This window comes from Ovis canadensis, chromosome 1 (assembly GCF_042477335.2).
Source record: "Ovis canadensis isolate MfBH-ARS-UI-01 breed Bighorn chromosome 1, ARS-UI_OviCan_v2, whole genome shotgun sequence".
Lineage (NCBI taxonomy): Eukaryota > Metazoa > Chordata > Mammalia > Artiodactyla > Bovidae > Ovis > Ovis canadensis.
Window position 1 is genome coordinate 197,119,610 of NC_091245.1, and position 19,160 is coordinate 197,138,769.

At 38.0% G+C, this 19,160-nt stretch overlaps 1 protein-coding gene across 1 annotated transcript in view; it reads left to right on the top strand.

Annotated features, from left to right (window-relative positions):
• Positions 1 to 247: 247 nt before the first annotated feature.
• The window catches only part of ATP13A4 (ATPase 13A4), a 118,586-nt gene continuing 99,673 nt past the window's right edge, over positions 248 to 19,160 (top strand). The window contains exon 1 of the mRNA XM_069593303.1: positions 248 to 307. Coding sequence (XP_069449404.1) covers positions 248 to 307 — 60 coding nt within the window. The remainder of the gene's footprint in view (positions 308 to 19,160) is intronic.

The window sequence follows — 19,160 nt, forward strand, 5'->3', positions numbered from 1 at the left end:
CAGGTAAGAGATTCAGGGTGGAACTACAGCTTGTTAAAGAGGATGCTGAGTGGAGAATGGATTTAAAAGATATTTAGAAATTAGAATTAAAAAAGACTTCATGAACCATAGATGGAATAAGAGAGAAGGGGTGAACAGGATGAGTAGTTACTAAGGAAGACTTTAAAGTTCCTACTTTTCCAATGGGAGAAAGATGCTGCTATCCCTTAATCCCACAGGGAAAAATAGGAACAGGTTGGGAGTGAGGATGGAAATAACTGTAGCAAATAGTTACGTGGTGTTTGATCTGGACTGGGAACTTTACAAGGTAATGACTTCTTTACCCCTTTCAACACCCTAGGAGGAATGAACATCTCTCTTCTACAAATGAAGAAATAGGCACAGAGAAATTAAATGACATGTCTAGGTTCATCTGGCTCAGGAAATAGAAGGCTATAGCCTGGGTTCCTGCTTTAAACACGTAGCTTACTGCCTCTAGTTTTGTTTAATTTTGGACACACCACTTTAGTTGTTAATGGTTGCAAAACAGCAGGGCATAATTTAAAGAAACACCACATTAGGAATCTGGAGATCATCACCATGGTATTTGTTCTGTCATTATTAAAGTAGATAATGGTCACCTCTCTTTGATGTCGCTTCATTTGCACAATGGAGATAATAATACTTTACTGATTTGAGCCAGGGACCAATGCAGATGGTTTCTTGGGGTCCTTTCCAACACACATAAAAATATGGTTTAAAAAGTTTTAAAGCAAGTGGATAAAATCTCTGCGAAACGTCTTAAGAAATTTAAGTGATATTCTTGAGTTTTTAAAAGTACTGTGAATTGTTTTTAGTCATGAAAAGAAGGACATATCTGGAGACGTCACAGTAAGTGGGAACTGGAAATTTATGGCCATTGCTTTATGAAATACTCATGAATAAAGGAATCAAGAGTAAAACTATCAGTAGATAATTAACCAAGGCTGAATCTACAGCTTCCTTAGGCCCACAGAAGACACAGAGCACAGGGACTTGGGCTTCAGAAGAGTTGGAGATCTGGTGTTATGTCCAGAGGAAAGTCACCCCTAGACGCCAGTTTCAACACTTTGTGGCTGTTTCAAAGCCTTATGAAGACTAGACAGAGTGAGACCACCTATCTCAATGGGCTACAGGCACTTCTAGATGCCCATCATGTAAACCTTGGTGAACTGCCTGAAAATCATGGCTGGGTAGAGTTGGAAGGCGTCTCAGAACATCGCCTCCTCAAATCTGTCCTCAGCTTGAGGCTATTCTTATGGACAATGAGCACAGTTATGCCCTAGATATCCCTTCAGATAAAGAGCAGAAGGAGGCCCAAATGTTCTGCGTGCTTTCCAGAGAAATGTTATGTCCCTCAGGCCAGGACACTTTCTGATTTTTAGTGGTGTGCACACAGTGCTCTGGCTGAGACTATAATCACCTTAGTATTTCCATAATTTACTAGCTTCTTGGGGGGAACCATGGCTGCAGGATTTTGAATTTCTGGATTTTTTAAACTTTGAGTCTCAAGATCAGGCTTGATCACCAAGCATGAAAAGGATCTCTTAGCTTAGATGCCACATTACCCTGTACAGGTCTTTCCCTTAGTCACTTCTAAGAGATAATTTTTTACTTTCTATTTTCTCTGATCACCTTAACATGGTCTTCTTGCTCTTCCCAGAATATTTTATATACTTTCTTTGCCAGGAAGGTGTCTTCCCCCTAATATCTGGTCTTCAGAGTTCTGCCCATCCATCAGAACTCATCCCACATCTGACTTCCTTCTTTAAGCCATCTGGGAGTCCCTGGGTCACAGTTGGTCCCTTCCTTGTCTAGAATGTGTTTGAATTCTTACTATAGCAATTTCACTGGGTTTTGTAATAGAGTGTTTTATTGCATTTTGTAGTAATGTGCTTATCTTTCTCCTCCAACAGATTGTGAGTTAGTATGGGCAGGTACTGCGTCTTATTTCATGTCTATATCTTACACAGAACACCAACGTTACTTAATATGTTTCTGATAAGATGAACTGAAGACTGCAAATTTAACAAGTTTTTTTTCCTTCTTTCCTAACTGAATTAGGTTGTTACACCGAATTTTACAAAAGCAAGTACTGAGAATGTATAATTTGTCCAAATCTGGAAGCTAAGAAGCAGTAGAAACAGATCTTGAAACTTGGCAGGTTGATTCCCAAACTCCTACTCTAACTCCAATAGTTTCCCGGCTGCTGTTACGGTTACCACCTCTGTTACTCCTCTCACTAACCATAACTATCACTCCTACCACCAGCACCGCTACAACTAGTAAATAAGCCCAAGGCAGTGAGTATTAGTTTAGTATTAGGGTTCATTTTAAACTTGTGAGAAACAAAGCCTCCAGGTCTCTTTTATAAAGTCATAGCTTTCTGATCTTTTGGGCCTAGAAGTGAACAGAGGCACAGGCTATGGAATCAGGTCACCCAGATTCCCCTGTAGTTTTCAGCCATCCATGCCTGCCAGCATCACAGACGTGGTGCTGCTCCACCAGTTTGGCTACTTGGCTTGGTGCTAGGCTTCTAGTAGGGGCACAGAGGGTGAGCCTAGCCAGTCTTTTTGTATTTCGGCTTCAGGGAATGATGCTTTGTCAATATTCTTGTTTGTCCTTTCCATGGCAGCCACTTCTGTCTGTTGCTGGCCTTGGGTGATGTTTTCTTGCCCCTCCCTTCATAGTTGCTTGAGTGTGATTTGTAGAACCATGCCTGGTAAGTGGTAGAGGATCCACCCAGCATCAATGCATTTTTGCTTATGTCAGAGAGGATTTCCTACTTTCAAGTAAGTGACCTTTGTCCATTTGGTCCTGCTTGTTTTAGTCTCAGACTTTGCATGGCGTTTTCTAACAACTCCAGTACTAAGTCAATGGAAAAAATACAATTATTTCTCAATAATATATAGAATTGTTCTCTTTTCTCAATAAAATAGAAGAGTAAAAAGACTCATATTTTCTCATGGGCTCTGATCGGATCGTCTCCTCTTTTCAAACTTATTAGTGTGGGCTGGAGAATATCATGGTTTTAATCACATTCTCAGTCCAAGAGTCAGGGTCAGAGGCAATTCTACATGAAGCACATCAGCAAAGGGTGGTAGGAGGAGGTTTGACAGAAGAAAATTGGAGAACTGGATGCTATAACCTGGAGTAAAATAAATGGGAATTGGAAAGTCTAGACAAAAAAGTACAAATGGACAAATAGGATTTCCCTTCTAGTCAATAAATAGTAGTGTAGCTGAACTGAAAAAATAAAGGTTAAAGTGGTTGGATCCCCTGTGATTTTTGCCTAAGCAAATGTAAAATATAGAGCTTTTCTGAAGGTATTTTACATATCTAAGAAGAGGAGGAAAAGGACTTTTAAAATATATGTTTGTTTTTCCAATTTTATTTTTATTTTTAAAAGGTATTTAAATTGAAGTATAATTGATATGCAATATCGTATTAGTCTCAGGTGTACAGCAAAGTAATTATGTTCTCTCTCTCTGTATATCTATCTTTTCCCCAATTCTTTTCTTTATAGGCTGTTATATTGAATATAGTTTCCTATACTATACAGTAAATCCTTTTTATTTAACTATTTTATATATAGCCATGTGTATCTGTCAATCCTGTACTCCTAATTTATCCTCCCTTTCACATTTGGAAAAGATAAGTTTGTTCTCTATGTCAGTGATTCTGTTTCTATTTTGTAAATAAGTTCCTTTGTATCTTTTTTTTTAGGTTCCATGTATAAGTGATACCGTATAATATTTGTCTTTGAATTACTTCAGTTAGTATGACAACCCTTAGCTCCATCCTTATTGCTATTTTTCTGATTTTAAAAGTTTGTTTAATCATATTTACTTATTTACAAAGCAGAAACAGATTCACAGACTTAGAGAATGACTTTATGGTTACCAGGGGGAAAGGTGGGGAGGAAGGATAGAGCAGAAGTTTGGGACTGACATGCACACACTAGTATACTTAAGATAAATAACCAACAAGGACCTGCTGCATAGACCAGGGAACTCTGCTCAGTATTCTCTAATAACCTAAATGGAAAAAAAATTGAAAAAGAAAAGGTATATATATATATATGCATAACTGAATCACTTTGCTGTACATCTGAATCTAACAACATTGTTAATTAACTATGCCCCAGTATAAAATGAAAATTAAAAATAAAATAATTTTTGTTATCAAAAAGTTCATTTAATTGTATTCAATAATTAAAATGTGCACAATATAAAAATAAAAGAAGAATCACAATGATGCCATCATCCAAGGCAAATACCACTAGTATTTTATTTTATACATTTATATTTCAGACTTTTTTTGTTTGTGCTTCACGTTTTTTCAATTAAATTTGAAATCATACTGCATAATTATGTTGTTTCTCTTCACTTAATATTATTACATGTATTTCTTCCATGTTATTAAAAACAGTTAAGCATTATTTTAATGGCTATATAATATTATTTAATAATTACCTTATTTTTATATACATACGTTACTTATTCTTATACACATAGGTTAATTTCTATTGCTACTACTAATAATATTGTAGTGAATATCTCTGCAGATAAATCTTCTCTGTGTTTTGTATGTTAGAGGAATATTTTTAAAGACAAGTCTTTCCTAGTTTCTAAAATCATATTTTTGGGGGAGTCTGTACATTTGTAAGGCCAGATTGGCTAACCCCTCTCAGTAGTAGAGATTTAGACTCAAGTGGAGCTGCAGGAAGGGATATGATTTTGATGCTCAGAAATGCCATTTTTGCCATTCTCCACTCAGGAAACTATAAAGAGGAAGTGTGTAATAGAAAGTTGTGATGCTTCTATTTATCCAAAGGCTTTTCGGGCAAAAGACATCATGTGCATATGAAGGGTCAGTTCTGACCACAAGGAGTCCCATGTTGCAAGGGTGAACAGGGCTGGAGCAACAGGCTAGGGAAACTTCATATTTTATTTCAGAAAATTTTTCTTGTAGCTTCCCCCTGCTCTTTCTACCCTAGGAGGAATAAATAAAAGCTAGAACCCTTAATATCTTGGTAACAGATTCTAATCCCTTTGCCACAGCTATAGTATCTGTTCTTTAATAAATGCCTGATTATAGGGCTTTCAAACCATTGGGAGAAAAAACCAATTATCTTCCTTCTGAAATTTTACAAAGATCAGAGAGCAGGAAAAAAAATTATTGGAGTTAACATCATTGAAATAATTGTCTACAAAGGACCCATATATAAACTAATTGGCAAATTGAAATAAAAGAATATGCAAATAAAATATGTTTTAATTATCCCAAGGAAAATATACTTTTCTATTTAATTTCTCATAGCTAATTAATCAACTCTTCACTGCTGTATGTTCAATGGTTAGATAAATGCCTGGCACATAATAACTAAACAATATGTATTTTTGAAAAACATAAATGAATGAATGAACCTTGTTACAGTTAAATTCCAAGACAATATAAAATAGCATACAAATTAAAAGATAAAAAATGTTGAGAATTGAGAGAAATAGATGCCTGGTTTACTATACTTCACTGTACTTGTTCCACAGCATCTCAGGCCAAAATCTTCTTCAAAGTTTATCTGACCTTCTCCTGCCCCTTACTTCATTCATCCAACCTTTCTTGAAGTGCCTTCAGAGAGAAGGAAACTTATAATAAGACAAATCATTTCCTTATAAGACAGAGCTGACTATTTAAAGAAACAAACCAAAAAACTCTTCCTTGTGTTGAACTGAAATATGTTTCTATTAATCTGAATGTATTAGTGCTGTGTGGTATTAGTCTTCTTTTGCTTTTGGTGACTTCCTGGAAAAAAACCAGTTTCAAGTTCTACAAGTCAGGTATTCAAAAATTGTTCTTGTGTTTCCCCTGCCCTACCCTTCCAGGTATCTCTTCTCCAGTGTATACAGTTTCTTCAATCATTCCTCATGTCCTTTGAAATCTACCTCAGAACATCTTGGAATGATAATTAGAAGAAGCTACCTTCTCTTACGTAATTCTTTCTTTGAAATCAACAGAGATTCTTGGGTAAAGGTGCGTCTACCAGGGGGAACACAGAAGAGCTGCTTACTGGGTCACTAAGGCTGTTGATAGTAAGGAGTTCAGAGCAGCCTGTTCAGATCCAGACAGGTCTTAGAGCAGGCTTATTCTGTTACCAAGTTCCATTCCTCTGCTTGCCACTTGAAAAATCAATACTCAAGAGACAAGTCTTGGTTTGAAAGGAAAGTTTGCTTTACTCAGGAAGTTGGCAGTTAGGGTGGAAGGTGGTTTTTGTGTCCCCAAGTCAACTGAAGATTCTGCTTGTCCTGAGTAAAGGGAAAAGAGGGGAAAATCTCAGTTAATCATTAAGGGGGTCAGATTCTTTGTCATGTTTCCATTCCTTGGAGACTTCCCCTGAGCTTTCTTTTGATGCTATCTTGCCTACAGATCAGCTAAGGGGGATGGAATATATAACCAACTGAAAGCCAAGTTCCAGAGAATAGCAAGGAGAGATAATAAGGTCTTCTTAAATGAACAATGCAAAGAAATAGAGAAAAACAACACAATGGAAAAGGCTAGAGATCTCTTCAAGAAGACTGGAGATATCAAGGGAACATTTCATACAAGGATGGGCACAATAAAGGAGAGAAACAGTAGGGACATATTAGAAGCAGAAGATATTAAGAAGAGGTGGAAAGAATACACAGAAGAACCCTATAAAAAAGGTCTTAATGACCCAGATAACCACGATGGTGTGATTGCTCACCAAGAGCCAGACATCCTGGAGTGGGAAGTCAAGTGGGTTTAGGAAGCATTACTAGGAACAAAGCTAGTGGAGGGGATGGAATTTCAGCTGAGCTATTTCAAATCCCAAAAGATGATGTTGTGAAAGTGCCGTACTCAATACACCAGCAAATTTGAAAAACTCAGCAGTGGCCACAGGACTGGAAAAGGTCAGTTTTCATTTCAATCACAGAGAAAGGGAATGCAAAAGAATGTTCAAACTACAGTTCAATTGCACTCATCTCACACACTAGCAAAGCAATGCTCAAAATTCTCCAAGCTAGGCTTCAACTGTACGTGAACCGAAAACTTCCAGACGTACAAGCTGTGTTTCAAAGAGGCAGAGGAACCAGAGATCAAATTACCAACGTTCACTGGATCATAGAGAAAGCAAAAGAATTCCAGAAAAATATCTACTTCTGCTTCATTGACCACACTACAGCCTTTGACTGTGTGGATCACAACAAACTGTGGAAAATTCTTAGAAATGGGAGTACCACACCACCTTACTTGCTTCCTGAAAAACCTGTATGTAGGACAAGAGGCAACAGTTAGAATCAGACATGTAATAACTGACTGGTTCCAAACTGGTAAAGGAGTAAGACAAGGCTGTATATTGTCACCCTGCTTATTTAACTTATATGCATAGTATATCATGTGACATGCTGGGCTGGATGGATCACAAGCTGGAGTGAAGATTGCCAGGAGAAATATCAACAACCTCATATATGCAGATGACACCATTCTGACAGCAGAAAGCAAAGAGGAACTAAAGAACTTCTCCATGGGAGTGAAAGAGGAGAGTGAAAAATCTTGCTTAAATCTCAGCATTCAAAAAACTAAGACCATGGCATCCAATCCCATCTCTTCATGGCAAATAGGTGGGGAAAAAGTGGAAGCAGTGACAGATTTTATATTCTTGGCATCTAAAATCACTGTGGACAGTGACTGCAGCCATATAATTAAAAGACACTTCCTCCTTGGAATGAAAACTATCACAAACCTAGACATATATTAAAAAGTAGAGATGTCGCTTTGCTGACAAAGGTCCACATAATCAAAGCTATGCTTTTTCCAGTAGTCACATACAGATGTGAGAGTTGGACCATAAAGAAGTCTGAAAGTGTCAGTCACTCAGCCATGTCTAACTCTTTGCAGCTTCATGGACTGTAACCTCTGTCCATGAAATTCTCTAGTCAAGAATATTGGAGTGGGTAGCCATTCCCTTCTCCAGGGGATCTTCCTGACCCAGGGACTGAAACCAGTTTTCCTGCATTGCAGGCAGATTCTTTACAGTCTGAACCACCAGGGAAGCTGAAGAATTGATGCTTTTGAATTGTGCTGGAGAAGACTTTTGAGAGTCTTTTGGACTGCAAGGAGATCAAACAAATCAATTCTAAAGGAAATCAACCCTGAATATTCATTGGAAGTGTTGCAGGAAGAGGGACCCCTTCCAGGGCCCGAAACTGGGCTCTTGTCTAACACTCGGCAGTGAATTGTCCGAGGAGACACATGTGCTGGCCGGGGTGGGCAGTTTCAATCAGTGTGCTTCCCCGAACAGAAGCACTGATGCTAAAGGTGAAGCTCCAGTACTTTGGCCACTTGATGGGAAAAGCTGACTCATTTGAAAAGACTCTGATGCCGGAAAAGATTGAACGTAAAAGGAGAAGGGGTTGGCAGAGGACGTGATGGTTAGATAGCACCACTGGCTCAATGGACATGAATATGAGCAAATCCTGGGAAATAGTGGAGGACAGCTGAGCCTGGTTTGCTGTAGTCCATGGGGTGGCAAAGACCTGGACACGACTTAGCAACTGAACAACAGCAATGCTGTGGTTAAAGTCACTCTTTTTTCTTTTATTTTAAACTTTTTATATTGTATTAGGTATAGCTTATTAACAAACAATGCTGTGATAGCTTCAGGTGAACAGCAAAGGAACTCAGCCATACATTTTCATGTATCCATTCTCCCCCAATCTCCCATCCCATTGAGTCTGCCACATAACACTGAGCAGAGTTCCACATACTATAAAATAGGTCCTTGTTGGTTATCCATTTTAAATATAACAGTGTGTACGTGTTCATCCCAAGCTCCCTAATTATCCTTTGCTCTATCCTTCCCCAACCTCATACCTGGCAACTATAAGCTCTTTCTTGAAATCTGTGAGTCTCTGTTTTGTAAGTTCATTTGTATTATTTCTTTTTAGATTCCACATGTAGATGATGTCATATGATATTTCTCCTTCTCTGTTTGAAGAATCAGTCATTCTTTAACTGCTTAAGTTGTCATTCTTACCCCTTTTAATCCAGGAAAGAAATCAATAAGTTAGACAAAGCATTGTGTATATTCTGTAGAGCATAAAACATGTGTTAGGTTAAATGTTACCTAGTGATCTCATTTTTATAATTAAAGTCTGAGGGAAATAGAGATGGACAAACAGAAAAGGGGTAAAAAAAGAAAAGTACTTACAATTCTTGCCTAATAACTGTAACAGTAGCATTTATTGACTATTTGCTAGTAACTATGTCCTTTCATAAGCAGTTTTTCAAGTGATACTTCATTTTGAATTTATAAAAACCCTATTAGGTAGGTACTGTCTCTACAGGTGCAACCATTAAATGTTTCTGATGGTCTCCTGTGGCGGCGGTCTCCACACTATGGACTGTGGGTAAAATCTGGCTCTCTGATTGTTTTAGAAATAGACTTTTGTTGGAAAACAGATCCCTGCTTTTGTTTATAGATTGCCTCTAGCTACTTTTGCCCTACTCAGCAGAACAGAGTAGTTGTGAAGGAGTTCTTATAGCCCACAAAGCTGGAAATATTTTCTATCTGGTACTTTATAGAAAAGCTCTTTTCCCTTCTTTTCTTTTCTGGTCTCATTCTTTATTATTATTATTTTTTAAAGAACAACTTTTCCTTCACTGCTATAGTAAAATGTTACTTGTTAAGATTGCCCATATTTTCTTTATCTACCAATACTGGTTTCCACCAATACTGGTTTAGTAGAGTTCCAAAAGGCCTGGGGTTGGGTGGTGTTTAAGGGTTTGGACAGGCTGCCTGTGTGAGCAGTAGATATTTACAAACTGTTGTAGTTGAAAGGGCCTGTTTAGAAGTCCAGTGTCTTTCCAATAAAAATACTTCCATTAATCATTCATTTTGTGAGAGAAATGTCCCTTGTCTGGCCTCTGTTTCTTCCATCTCTAGAGAGATGTAGATGTCTAAGATCTGTCTGGTTCAGTTTCATACCTGTCTTCATTTGAGGTTGCTTAGACTCTTACCAGCATGAACATGGGGCCCAGATCTGTAAGATTTGCCTGCTGGACATAGTGTAGCCATTTATCGCCAAGAGTCAAATGTATCCTTAGACCCCTCAAATCATGGAATTTCAAGTATAGAAAATTACTCAGAAATATTCTAGTCTGACATAGTCATTTAAAACACAAATTTTTTTTTTTGGTAAAGATAATTGTAGGTTCACATGCAGGTGTAAGAAATAATGCAGAGAGATTCTGTGTACCATTGATAGTATCTTGTAAAACTACAATACCGTCTCACAATCAGGAAATTGACATTGATATGATCAAGGTACAGAACATTTCTTACCCAAGAGATCCTTCATTTGCCTTTTTATAGCTGCATCCATTTCTTTTTTATCTGGACTCCCTCCTTATTTTCTGGCAACCACTAATCTGTTCCCTATTTCAATAATTTCATCATCTCAAGACTGTTATATAAATGTAGTCATACAGTATATAAACTTTGAGATTGACTTTTTAATTCACTCTATTTCTCTGGAAATTGATCCAGCTTGCTGTGTGTATCAAGAGTTCATTCTTTCCTTATTGCTGATTAGTGTTTCCTAGTTTTCCATGGTGCCATGTTTTATTTAACCATTCATCCATTGAAGATCATCTGAGTCATTTCCAGTAGTAGGCTGTTATGAACAAAGCTTTCTATAAATATTTGTGTATAGGCTTTTGTGTGAAAGTAACTTTTCATTTCTCAGGAACAAATGGTCAGGAGAACAACTGCTGGGTTGTATATAAGTTACATGTTTCATATTTTAACAAAAGTACCGAATTGTTTTTCAGAACGGCTGTACCACTTTATAATTCCATCAGCAATGTCTGAATGATCTAGGTTCTTTACATTCTCATCAGCATTTACTGTTGTCACTGTCTTTTTAAATTTTAACTGTTCTTGTTCATCGCAGCACTGTTTATAATAGCCAGGACATGGAAACAACCTAGATGTCCATCAGCAGATGAATGGATAAGAAAGCTGTGGTACATATACACAATGGAGTATTACTCAGCTGTTAAAAAGAATTCATTTGAATCAGTTCTGATGAGATGGATGAAACTGGAGCCAATTATACAGAGTGAAGTAAGCCAGAAAGAAAAACACCAATACAGTATACTAACACATATATATGGAATTTAGGAAGATGGCAATGACGACCCTGTATGCAAGACAGGAAAAAAGACACAGATGTGTATAATGGACTTTTGGACTCAGAGGGAGAGGGAGAGGGTGGGATGATTTGGGAGACTGGGAACCCTAACATGTAGACTATCATGTAAGAATTGAATCTCCAGTCCATGTCTGACGTAGGGTGCAGCATGCTTGGGGCTGGTGCATGGGGATGACCCAGAGAGATGTTGTGGGGAGGGAGGTGGGAGGGGGGGTCATGTTTGGGAACGCATGTAAGAATTAAAGATTTTAAAATTTAAAAAATAAAAAAAAAATTTTAACTGTTCTGATAGGTATTATGTAGCAATACCTCACTCTGGTTTTAGCTTGCCATTTCCCTAATGGCTGTTGATTTTGAACATCTTTTTGTGTGCTTGTTGCTGCAATTCAGTGGCTCAGTCATGTCCGACTCTTTGCGACCCCATGGACTATTGCACACCAGGCTTCCCTGTCCTTCACCATCTCCCAGAGCTTGCTCAAACTCATGTCCATTGAGTCAATGATGCCAGGTAACCATCTCGTCCTCTGTTATCCCCTTCTCCTGCCTTCAATCTTTCCCAGCATCAGGGTCTTTTCCAATGAGCCGGCTCTTGTGGCTGAAGTGGCCAAATTATTCGAGCTTCAGCTTCAGCACCAGTCCTTCCAAAGAATGTTCAGGATTGATTTCCTTTAGGGTTGACTGGTTTGATCTCCTTGCAGTCCAAGGGACTCTCAAGAGTCTTCTCCAATACCACAGTTCAAAAGCATCAGTTCTTTGACATTCAGCCTTCTTTATGGTCCAACTCTCACATCCATACACGACTACTGGAAAAACCATAGCTTATTAGCCATCTACATCTTCAGGTCTTTTGTCTTATCTAATTGAATTGTTTGTTTCTACTGTTGAGCTTAGAGGGATCTTTATACATTTTAGATATTAGTCCTTTGTCAGGTGTGTGCTTGCAAATGTTTTCTCCAAGTCAATAGACTCTTATCCTCTTAACAGGCTAAAGTTTTCACAGAGCAAAAGTTTAAAGTTTTAATGAATCCCAATTTATCATTTTTTGTTCCTTTGATGGATTGTGCTTTTGAAGTTAAGTCTAAGAATTCTTTGGGTAACTGTAGGTCCCAAAATATTTTCCTACTTTTGTTAAGTTTTATGTTTTACATATAAGTGTGTAATCACTTGAAGGTTAATTTTCATGCAAGGTATGAGACTTAATGTTGAGGATCATTTTTGGCCTATGGATATCCAATTTCTCCTGTTCCATTTATTGAAAAGGCTATTTTTCTCCATTAAATCACTTTTGCATACTTGTCAACAGTCAATTGGGCATATTTGTATGAGTCTATTTCCTGATTTCTATTCTGTTTCACTGAGCTATGTGCCAATGCTACATTCACTGTCTTGATTAAAGTAACTATATAATACGTTTTGAAATCCCACTTAATTCTTATTTTTCAAAATTGTTTTGGCTATTATAGTTCATTTGCATTTCCATATTCCAAATCTTAGAATAATTTTATTTACATCTACAAAAAATTCTTATTGAAAATTTGATAGAAATTATATTAAATCTGTATATCAATTTGTAGAGAATTAAAATTTTCACTATTTTGAATTTTCCAAACCATCAACATGACATCTTTCCATTTATTTAGATCTTCTTTGGTTTATTTCATTACCACTTTGTAGTTTTCAATATACAAGTCTTGTACATATCTTGTTATATTAACACCTAAGTATTTCTTTTTTTTTTTTGAATGATTGCAAGTTGTCTTATATTTTTATTTTTGGTGTTCTTGTGTTTATTACTGGAATATAGAAATACAGGTGATTTTTGAATGTTTACCTTGTATCTTGTGAATGTGGTGAATTCATTTGTCAATTCTAAGAAGTTATTTTCTTGTAGATTTCTTGGAATTTTCTATATAGAAAATCTTGACATATACATGTAAAAATGATTTTTATTTCTGTACATGGTTTATTTCTTTTTCTTGTCGAACTGCAACTCTAGTTCTGTGTTGAATAAGAGTGGAAAGAACAGACACTTTGTCTTGTTTCTGATCTTATGGAGAAAACACTGTCTGTCATCATTAAATATATTGCTACCTATATGTTTTTAAGATGCTTTTTGTTAAATTGAGGAAATTTCCTTTCATTATTTCTCTGAGAGTTTTTAATCATGAATGGGTGTGAACTTTTATCAAATATATTTTCTGTATTGATTGATCCGATTCTGGTTTTTTTTTTTTTTACTCTCTTAACAAGATGGATTACATTGATTGATTTATGAATGTTGAAGTAGTCTTATATCCCTGTAATACACCCTGTAATTATACATTGCATAATTCTTTTAGCATATTGCTGATTTTTCTTTGTTAATATTTCACTTAGAACTTCTATATTCCTGAGGAGTATTGGTCTATAGTTTGTTTTCTTTTTCCTTCCTTCCTCTCTTTTTAAAAATACTGTCTGTCTAGTTTTGTTATCAGGATAACACTTGCTTCATAAAATGCATTAGGGAATGTTTCGTTTTTTTTTCATTTCCTGAAAGAAATTGTGAAGAATTGATGTTAATTGTTCTTTAAATGTTTAGTAAAATTTTTCAGGGAAACCACTTGGCCTTAGATATTTTAGATATTTAAAAAGTATAAATTCAATTTTCTTTATAGTTCTAGGGTTATTCAAATTATCTATTATCCTTCTAATGATATGAATAATGAGATCTTTTGTTATAGTTTCACAGGTCTTATGGTTCTATTCAGCATTTATAAGACTATTTTCTCTCTGTAGTTCAGTTTGGGCCACTTTTATTAATCTTTCATTTCACAGATTATTTCTTGTCCCTCCATTCTACTATTGAGCCCATCCTTTGAAATTTTCTTTCTTTTTTTTTTTTTTTTCAGGCATTGTGTTATTCAGTTCTAAAGTTTCTATTTGGCTCTACTTTGATATTCTACTTCTTGCTGAGATATTCGTTTTTTTCATTTGTTTTCTGTTTGACTGTAGTTGCTCCTCAAAGTATTTTTATGATGGCTTTAAAATCTTTATCAGATTATTTTAACATCTCTGTTATCTTGGTTTGGCATCTATTGATTGTGTTAATTCATTCAGTTTGAGTTATTATTCTTTTTGGCATGACTTTTAAAAAGTAAAACAATATATATTATGTTACAAACTCTGGATCTTATTTAAACTTATATCTTAGTTCGCTTCTGTTGCCAATCTCTTCCAGCAGAGGAAGAGTAGGGCACTAGCTCATTACTGCCAGTTAGTGGGAAAGTCAGGTAACCTACTCAACCGCCACTGACACTTGAGGAGGGGAATGCTTCTCATTATTGTTGGTTGAGGGTGACAGTTTCAGTACCTCTAGGCTCCACTGATAACTCTCTGGCTTCCTCATGGCTTCCACTGATGCCATGGAAGGGAGTCTTACCACTGCTAGGTGATAGTAAAAAGCTTTGATTCTCCATAGTCTTCATCTGACAGCACCCCAGCATGGAGGAGGAGGAGGTGAGCCTTGTTACTTGATCGCTGGGAGTGGGTTGAGCCTTGTTCCTTGATCACTGGGAGTGGGTTGAGCCTTGTTACTTGATTGGTGTGAGTGGGTTGAGCCTTGTTACTTGATCACTGGGAGTGGGTTGAGCCTTGTTACTTGATCGTTGGGAGTGGGTTGAGCCTTGTTACTTGATCAGTGGGAGTGGGTTGAGCCTTGTTGATACCACAGGGAAAAGGGTGCTTGCTACTACTTGCTGGAAATGAAAGTCTCGGCTCCATTATTTAGCCTTATGTGACATCATTCCTGCTGGGGGGTTAAGGTTCCATCTTTACACATGGAGAAGAACAGTCTAGACTCCAAACTTGGCTTTTGCTGGTATAGGTGGGGTGGGGCCAGTTGTTTAATGTGTGGACTTTGACTTCTTTCCTGGCCATTCGGATAGAGAGAGAAGGCTTTCGGTGTGTGTGTGTCTGTGTGTGTGTCTGTGTTTCTATGTCTTCTCCCACTGTCAGTCTCTTTTGCTCCAAGCCATACATGAGGCAAAGAGGAAACCCAGGGAACTCACTACTGTGTCACTGGTTCCTTGGTTTCCAAGGTTTGTAGTCAGTCTGGCTTTTCTCCCTCATTCAGTCTTCTTAAGTTTGTTTTCCATATAATGTTCACAGATTTTTAGTCGCACTTATTGGGAAAAATAGGGGAAAGTAAGTCTACTCCATGTTTCCAGAAGTAAAAGTCTCAGTTGTTTTTAAAGAAAATATTATATTATGACTTTATTTTTAAATGGGCTTACCTCATAGCTCAGTTGGTAAAGAATCCGCCTGCAACGCAGCAGACCCTGGTTCAATTCCTGGGTCGGGAAGATCTGCTGGAGAAGGGATAGGCTACCCATTCCAGTATTCTTGGGCTTCCCCTGTGGCTCAGCTGGTAAAGAATCCACTTTCAAAGAACTTTCATGTCACCCATCTTTTCTCAGACTTAGACAATAGATAAGCAACATCAATTGATAAATGTAATGAGTCTCTGCAGTGTGCACGCTATCAGTTCAGTTCAGTTCAGTCGCTCAGTTGTGCCTGACTCTTTGAGACCTCCCGGACTGCAGCATGCCAGGCCTCCCTGTCCATCACCAACTCCTGGAGTTCACTCAAACTCATGTCCATGGAGTCGGTGATGCCATCCAGCCATCTCATCCTCTGTCGTCCCCTTCTCCTCTTCCCTTCAATCTTTCCCAGCATCAGGGTCTTTTCAAATGAGTCAGTTCTTCGCATCAGATGGACAAAGTATTGGATCTTCAGCTTCAGCATCAGTTCTTCCAGTGAATATTCAGGATTGATTTCCTTTCAGATTGACTGGCTGGATCTCTTTGCAGTCCAAGGGACTCTCAAGAGTCTTCTCCAATACCACAATTCAAAAGCATCAATTCTTATGTGCTCAGCTTTCTTTATTTATAGTCCATCTCTCATATCCATACATGACTACTGGAAAAACCATAGCCTTGACTATATGGACCATTGTTGGCAAAGTAATGTCTTTGCTTTTTATATGCTGTCTAGGTTGGTCATAACTTTTCTTCCAAAGAGCAAGTGTCTTTTTATTTCATGGCTGCAGTTACCATCTGCAGTGATTTTGGAGCCCCAAAAAAAGTCTGCCACTGTTTCCACTGTTTCTCCAGCTACTTGCCACAAAGTGATGGGACCAGATGCCATGATCTTAATTTTCTGAATGTTGAGCTTTAAGCCAACTTTTTCAGTCTCCTCTTTCACTTTCATCAAGAGGCATTTTAGTTCCTCTTCGCTTTCTGCCATAAGGGTGGTGTCATCTGCATATCTGAGGTTATTGGTATTTCTCCCAGCAATCTTGATTTCAGCTTGTGCTTCATCCAGCCCAGTGTTTCTCATGATATAATTGATGCTTTTGAACTGTTGTGTTGGAGAAGACTCTTGAGAGTCCCTTGGACTGCAAGGAGATCCAACCAGTCCATTCTAAAGGAGATCAGTCCTGGGTGTTCTTTGGAAGGAATGATGCTAAAGCTGAAACTTCAGTACTTTGTCCACCTCATGAGAAGAGTTGACTCATTGGAAAAGACTTTAATGCTGGGAGGGATTGGGGGCAGGAAGAGAAGGGGACGACAGAGGATGAGATGGCTGGATGGTATCACTGACTCGATGGACGTGAGTCTGAGTGAACTCCGGGAGTTAGTGATGGACAGGGAGGCCTGGCGTGCTGCAATTCATGGGGTCGCAAAGAGTCGGACACGACTGAGCAAATGAACTGAACTGAACTGAACTGAACTGAATCTGCATATAAGTTAAATAAGCAGGGTGACAATATACAGCCTTGGCATATTCCTCTCCCTATTTGGAACCAGTCTGTTGTTCCATGTCCAGTTCTAACTGTTGCTTCTTGATCTGCATACAGGTTTCTCAAGAGGCAGGTCAGGTGGTCTGGTATTCCCATCTCTTTCAGAATTTTCCACAGTTTATTGTGATCCAAACAGTCAAAGGCTTTGGCATAGTCAATAAAGCAGAAATAGACATTTTTCTGGAACTCTCTTGCTTTTTTGATAATCCAGCAGATGTTGGCAATTTGATCTCTGGTTCCTCTGCCTTTTCTAAAACCAGCTTTAACGTCTGGATGTTCACGGACATCTGGAAGTGCATGATATAGGGCTAGATAAAGCCTTCAACAAGCTAATGTTTTAATGGAAGAGGCAAACATTTTATTCAGCTAATCCAAATATTAGTTATACACAGAAGGTAAAGTGATCTAAGGAAATGCTTTTTCTTCCTTCCTTCCTTTCCTTCTTCCTTCATTCCTTCCTTCTTACTGAGCACTTACGTGTAAGGGTCTCTGTGCTTTGTTGTTGTTGTTCAGTAGCTCAGTCATACCCGACTCTTTGTGACCCCATTGACTGCAGCATGCCAGGCATCGCCGTCCTTCACCATCTCCTGGAGCTTGCTCAAACTCATGTCTGTTGAACTGGTAATGCCATCCAACCATCTCATCTTTTGTTGTCCCCTTCTCTTCCTGCCTTTAGTCTTTCCCAGCAGGAGGGTCTTTTTCAATGAGTCAGTTTTTCTCATCGGGTGGCCAAAGTATTGGAGCTTCAGCTTCAGTATCAGTCCTTCCAATGAATATTCAAGATCGATTTCCTTTCAGATTGACTGGTTGGATCTCCTTGCAATCTAAGGGACTCTCAAGAGTCTTCTCCAACACCACAATTCAAAAGCATCAATTCTTTGGTGCTCAGTTTTCTTTATAGTACGACTCTGACATCCATACATGACTACTGGAAAAACCATAGCTTTGACTAGATGGACTTTGTTGGCAAAGTAATGTCTTTGCTTTTTAATATGCTGTCTAGGTTTGTCATAGTTTTTCTTCCAAGAGGCAAGAGGCTTTCAATTTCATGGCTGCAGTCACCATCTGTGCTGATTTTGGAACCCCAGAAAATGAAATCTGTCACTGTTTCCATTGTTTCCCCATCTATTTGCCATGAAGTGATGGGACCAGATGCCCTGATCTTAGTTTTTTGAATGTTGAGTTTTAAGCCAGGTTTTTCACTCTCCTCTTTCATTTTCATCAAGAGGCTCTTCTTCACTTTCTGCCATAAGGGTGGTGTCATCTGCATAGCTGAGGTTATTGATATTTCTCCCAGCAATCTTGATTCCAGATTGTGCTTCATGCAGACCAGTATTTCTAATGATGTGCTCTGCATATAAGTTAAATAAGCACAGCTTTGATGTACTTCTTTCCCGATTTGGAACCAATCTGTTGTTCCACATCCAGTTCTAACTGTTGCTTCTCATCCTGCATACAGATGTCTCAGGAAGCAGGTCAGGTGGTCTGGTATTCCCATCTCTTTAAAAATTTTCCACAGTTTGATGTGATCCATGCCTAAACCAGTAATGCTGAAGAAACTGAAGTTGAATGGTTTTATGAAGACCTACAAGACCTTCTAGAATTAACACCCCAAAAAGATGTCCTTTTCATTATAGGAGACTGGAATGCAAAAGTAGGAACTGAAGAAACACCTGAAGTAACAGGCAAATTTGGCCTTGGAATGCAGAATGAAGCAGGGCAAAGAAAAATAGAGTTTTGCCAATAAAATGCACTGGTCATAGCAAACACCCTCTTCCAACAACACAAGAGAAGACTCTACACATGGACATCATCAGATGGTCAACACTGAAATCAGATTGATTATATTCTTTGCAGCCAAAGATGGAGAAGCTCTATACAGTCAACAAAAACAAGACCAGGAGCTGACTGTGGCTCAGATCATGAACTCCTTATTACCAAATTCAGACTCAAATTGAAGAAAGTAGGGAAAACCACTAGACCATTCAGGTATGACCTAAATCAAATCCCTTATGATTATACAGTGGAAGTGAGAAATAGATTTAAGGGCCTAGATCTGATAGATA